The following is a 6,000-nucleotide window of genomic DNA, read 5'->3' on the forward strand; positions in this document are numbered from 1 at the left end:
AGAGGAGCAGAGAGCTCAGCCTCAGCTCATTTCCCACCTACACCAGCCCCAACTCCTGCCATTCATGACAGGGCTCATTAAGCAGCCCAAGGACACTGCTCTGGGCACGGTGGGAGATGTGCAAGGCACAGCATCTGCAGCCAGGGCCACACCACTTTACAAGTGTGACCTTCAAATGATCCTGAGAAACTGAAGAAATAAAGTGTGTGAGAGATTTTCCATAGTTATCTCCCCAAAATACTCAAGACATTTGCAGTGTTCATGAGTGTGGACCATGAGGAGGGGTTTGCTCACAGGAACCTGATCTGCAGAGAAGACTTCATAGGAACATGGCTTTTTGCTACAGTAAAACACACATTTTTTCCATAAACAAAATCTGGGCACTGCAAACCAAAAAATTACCAGCCCAAAATGCAGTGCATTACTTATATCTAGGACATCAGTAAAGAGGCAGAAAACACGAGACAATCCCCTCAGGATGGAGCAAGGAGACAGAGCGGGGAGTGAATCATCAGATTAACTCACCTCATTTATTGGTTCCAACTGTCCTTTTAGACATCCAGGATGAAGCAAAGGGGAACAAAATGAAAAAGACAAAAACAAGTCAGCAATGCTCAAACAACTTTAAATTTTCTGCCATGCCATGGCCCAGCCTGGGATGAGTTTGAATTTCTGGCAAGACAGTACCTTGTAGATGTTAGAGGAAGGAGAGATCTGACCACGCATCAGCTTTTTCCTACCCATCCCTACCAGGGCTCCTCCTGCTCTTCCTTTCCCACAACCAAAACTCCCAAACCCTTTCTGAAGCATGAAAATCCTGCTCATTGCTCCTTGCTAATGGGCATGCAACCACTTATTTTGTTTTCTTTAGTAACCTGCCTCTAACTGCAGCAACTACTTGCTGCTGACAGCAAACCACATCCAAATTTTTCAGTGGGAAAAAGGCTTGTCTCCACATTCAGCCCATATCAATGCAGCTCCAATGCCAACTCATTAAAGCAACATTTCTAGGAAGAGGTAGAGACTGGATACTCTCCATTACACACACATCTCTGGGCCCCTTCAGCCTCATCCTCAGATGTAACTTGAAGAACACAAAAGATACAAGTTAAAGGCTTGAGTCCTATGCTCCCATTCAAAATCTACAATGCAACCACCTCCCCCAGGCCACAGAGAAAATCTACAGCAAAGGAAGTAGGCGCAAAGTAGGTGAAGTAAAACACTACTAAAAAAACAGTGTTTTATTCACAAAGCCACCCTTGGAACATTATATATACATATATAATGGACCCATTTCCTTTGGAGATTCACTAGCATTTCTGATACCTCCTGAAATGTCTTACCTATTGCATTCCCTCGATAATATCTAAGAGTTTCCTGTTTGTCCTGGCTGTCTTTGTATATGGGGAATCCTTAAAACAAAGCACCAAACCAACACATAACCACAGAACAAAGCAATACAAAATAAAACCACAAAAAACTCCATCCTACTCCTCCAAACGTAGAAGATGGCTCCTAGCTTTACACTCATGACAAAAGCAGCCTTTTCTGAAGAAGCTGGGATGCAGAAGTTGACTTTAGTTCCAAGAACTCTCCCATGGACCATGTGTTGGTGCAAGCCTTCCTTTTAAACTTCTTGGAAGCCAGTGCTCGTCAAGAAAGCCACCACTTGTTAGGAGCAGCTAAAAGCCTAGGAGAGCTGTGGCGCAATGAGACAGGACAGTGATTACAGACACCCATGGGCCAACTGTTTAAGAAAATGCTAAATGGTTAAATGGGCTCTGTCATTCCTTATTAATGCAAAGTTGCAGCCAAAGCTAGAGTGGTTTAGCAGAGCTGCAAGGAGGATATTTGAATTGCTCTGAAACAAAGCGGCTGGATCGGTGCCACGCGATCGAACGCCGAGGCACATGTCATGCAAAGAGAGGGCTTTTCCAGGCGGCCCACAGGGACACAGCAGGCTCACATCCAGCAGCCCTCCCGGCCACCAGCAGCCACAGCCGTGGGAAGCCACCCCCGTGTGCCACCAGCCCCAAGGGCACACACAGCCACCCCACGGTACCCACAGAACGAGCCTGTGACCACCCACAAATGGGAGGGCAGGGAGAAGAACTGAGTATTACAGTGCTGAAGAGGTAAACAAGGCAACAGCACCTGTAGGGCTGAAATGCAGGGGCCCATGAAAGAAAAGCAAACACGACCACCTGTTCACCCACCTCGCTGGCACCAGGCACGAGGGGCAGGGCTGGGAAGGGCAGGGGTTCAGGAAGGGCTGCAGCAGCGGGCTGGCACCGGGGATCCCCAGGAGCACAGCAGCTGCCGTGTACTCAGCACCCCCTGGAGAAGGGCTCAGCCTCCCGGGTCCGGGGGGCACCATCAAGCTCTGCCTCGTCATCCCAATGGGCCGAGCAGAGAACAAACCAGATGGGAGTCTCCAGCCACGAGTGAACCCTCATCAAGGGCGAGGCTGGGGACAGGTCTCCATCTGCACAACCTGCTGCAGGGCCCCTGCTCCAAGTTAGCAGAGCCGCCAATCCCCGCCAGGCCATCAGACCAGTGACAACAAACCACCGTGGCAGTACCCCTAGGGATGCTGCAGCAGGGTGGGGTCCTCACTGCTCACAGACCGCGTTTTGCCCCCACAGTCACCCCAGGAAGGGCTCACAAGCTCCATCGGCAGTGGACACCGCAGCCTGGACAGACACCCATTCCCCACATCCCACCACGACTGAGCCGGTGTGGGGATAACGGGGCGCTGCTGACGTCCCGCTCCACACCCGGGTACCCCCATCTTGTACCCGCGGGCCCCGACGGCCGTGCTGCTGCAGAGCCGCCGAGCCGGGGGGCGCCGGGACCCCCGAGCCCCGCAGGACACCTCGGGCGGGGTCCACCCGCGGCTGTTCCAGCGCGACTCCGGGGCAGCTCCCTCAGCATCGCTGCTCGCACCCGCCGGGCGCGGCGGCGGCTCGGTCCCGGGCGGGAGGGGACCGCGGGGACACGGCGGGGCGGGCGGAGGGGGGACACGGCCCCGCGGGACGGGGGGCACGGGTGGCGCCGGTAGCGGGGTCTGCTCTGGCACCCGCCCGGCTGGAGATGCCCTCCCGCTCGGGTTCATCGCGAACTGCGCTCGGGGCAATAGCTGGGAAGCTGGCGGCTCGGGGTCTGAAGCAGCCCGACAAAAATTCAGCCCCACAATGCTGGCAGAGCTCATCCATCACGGCGCAGCCCAGGGCGCCAGTGCCCCCCACCCGCCGGACCGTGCCCAGGCGGGGGGGCCCATCGCATCTCAGTCTGCCCGCGAGGTTCAGCATCTTCCTCCCTCCTAGAACTCCTTCTGCGGGATCGGGACGGGCTTCCACGCCCCCGGGGCCATCCCGCTCCCCCAGCAAAGAGAGGCCCGAGGGATGCTCGCCGGCCCCGCGGGGATCCTCTCCTGCCCCGGTGTCTCGCTAGCAACAGCTGCCGGCCCCGCTCCTGCCCCGGCCCCGCCCGGCCCCTCTCCGGGGGTTGCTGTCGCCTTCGGCAACTCCTCCCCAGAAGTTAACCCGAAGTTGCGCACCCGCACCGGGCGCGGAGCACGGGGGGGCCCCGCCGCGGCACCGCACCCGTCCCGCAGACGCCGCAGAGACCCCCTCCATCCCCCGGGGAGCAGCCCCGGCCCGCCGCGCTCCGCACGCACCTGGATGTACGCCATGGCTCCGCGGGGCTCCGCGGGGCTCCGCGGGCGCGCACGGCCCCTCCCGCAGCGCGGCCCCACCCGCGCCGCAGCGACAGCGGCACCGCCCCGGGCGGGGGACGGGGGCGGCCCCCGGGCAGCGCCGGCTCCGCGGCCGCGCAGGCACCGGCAGCGCGGGGCCCCGCCGCCCCCGAGGGCGATGGAGCGGCCGGCGGGCGCGGGGCCGGCGCTCCGAGCGGGCGGGCAGCTCCCCCCGGCCCGGCCCTGCCCGCGGAGCCTCCGCGGGCCCGCAACAGGTCCGCCGCAGCGCGGGCGAACACTGACCTCCAGAGGGCCCGGCGCGGAAATTCAGGGATGCGAACCCCTCCTGGCCCCCGGGACGCGGCGCGGGAGGTGCCGGTGGAGGCGAGGGACGGCTGGGCAGGTGCGAGCGGCGGCCGTGGCTGATAAAGCGATTTCACAGTGCGCTTTCCCTCGAAGAGTTCGCTGGATGAGAAGACAGACCTGAGTTTCAGGAGAGATGCGGTTGTTTTGTGAGCTTGAATGAACAAAGTCAAAACATACAAACTCACACCTTCCCCAGCTGAGACGAGCAGCTGGAGCGAGGAGTGAGCTCGTCACCCACAGATCACACTGAGCATCTTGTCCCTGCGCTGATGTTGGGTCCAGCCAGAGGCAGGGTGGGAGGGAACGTGGTCCAGCAATGGGCAAATCTCACCACGGGGGTGGCTGGACCTGGAGAACTCAAGTAGCAAAACGCTCCTGAGGTCAAACTCTTGAAAGGGAAAGCACAGGAAAAGTGGAGCGTTTTGGCCGTTCTCTTGATCAGCAGCTTGGTGCCGCACAAAGTGGAGTCTTCCCAGCATCCTGGTGTTAACAAAGGCTTCTGCCCTCGGTTTTGGAGGAAGCTTTCAGGCTACATTTCTGGCACCTTCCTGGTACATTGATTCACGCTAAATAAACCCTGGACAGAGGCAGCAGCTTTCAGCTCAGGCCAGCTGGACGGTCAGGGCACCTCCCTGACTCACAACAGCTCTGACTCCACATTTCAGTTTCCTGTGGTGAGCGGTGAAAACATCTGCTCTGGAGAAGGGGACACTGCAGCTTCAGATGTTCACTGGTGACTGCTGCTCCCTGTGGTAAGGAGGGAGCATCTGGGCCAGGATGTCTTTGGAAAGCTCTTGCATTACTGATCTCATTTAATGGCCCATTCTCATTGAATTCAATGAAAAACTAATGTTGGCTTCCATGGGAAGGGCCATACTCTGAATTAAAAAGAAAATGAACTCTCTTTTTCCCCAGGGAGAGCAGCTACTGCTTTAGAAGAATAATTATCACAGTGGAGATGAGCAAGAAAAAGCCTGTAGTGCTTACTTGTTTCAGGCAGTTTTGAGCATATGATTAAGTGGTGGTACAAATTATTTGTCAATTTTTGCTCTGCAATTCTTTTTAATTCCACTTCTTTCCAAGTGCCAGTATTTAAAATGTCAACCTTTACTTTGAATATTGTTGCTCTTTTCACCACCGCCTCGATGCAGCTTGCAATAACCAAACGCAGATTTTCGAGTTTCTTTATTTTTTTTTTATGTTGCAACATAATGAGGAGAGAGGCTTAAGCTTTCAGACAGATTTTTTTTTACTCCTTAAAGGCAGAATGCTGTGAGTCACAAAACTGTGGCAGGCACTACACAAACATTATGTGCATGTTTGTAGTTATTCCTTTAAAAACTTTTACAGAAGAGAAAGATCAAATGCTGCATCACTTCACAGTGACTTTTTTGGCTGACACATATAAAAATTATGAGCCAAAAAAAGAAGAGAAAAATAAGTTTTTATGGGGAGTCATCAATACTATTGATTTTTACATGAAGGGAATGCCCTCTTTTCCCCTTCACACGCTTTGGTAACAGCTTGTAGCATAAAGCCATAAGATACACGTGCTCCCCTTGCACACTCATACATATACATGCACTTAAGAGCTTTTTACATCATGGCATGAAGGCTTTTAGATGATTTTCTCCCAGCACACACATTCACTAAGCAAGCACAGCTCTAACCCAAGGAATATGACAAGGATTCAAACCAGTAGACAGGTGGTTATTGTAAAATCTAATTTCAAATCTGCATATGGCTGATGCTCTGATTAAGCTCTGCTTCTACAGCACTCAGAATAAACAGATCCATTTGACATGATGACAACATAACCTTTGGATGTCCTTTGCTGTGCACGCTCTGTGTCTGATAAGACACATTCCATGCTTCCCACATGTAATGGCTGTGATGCAGATGGCGAGGCTTGCAAATGCAGAATTTTGAGGCAGAAA

General features: G+C 54.5%; 1 protein-coding gene across 1 annotated transcript in view; it reads right to left on the reverse strand.

Annotated features, from left to right (window-relative positions):
* The window catches only part of SYT17 (synaptotagmin 17), a 32,811-nt gene extending 29,056 nt beyond the window's left edge, over nucleotides 1-3,755 (reverse strand). The window contains exons 1-2 of the mRNA XM_015642355.1: nucleotides 3,680-3,755; nucleotides 526-543 (exon numbers count right to left, since the gene is read on the reverse strand). Coding sequence (XP_015497841.1) covers nucleotides 526-543; nucleotides 3,680-3,694 — 33 coding nt within the window. The 5' untranslated portion in view covers nucleotides 3,695-3,755. The remainder of the gene's footprint in view (nucleotides 1-525; nucleotides 544-3,679) is intronic.
* Nucleotides 3,756-6,000: the final 2,245 nt, after the last annotated feature.

Source organism: Parus major, chromosome 14, assembly GCF_001522545.3.
Source record: "Parus major isolate Abel chromosome 14, Parus_major1.1, whole genome shotgun sequence".
Classification (NCBI taxonomy): domain Eukaryota; kingdom Metazoa; phylum Chordata; class Aves; order Passeriformes; family Paridae; genus Parus; species Parus major.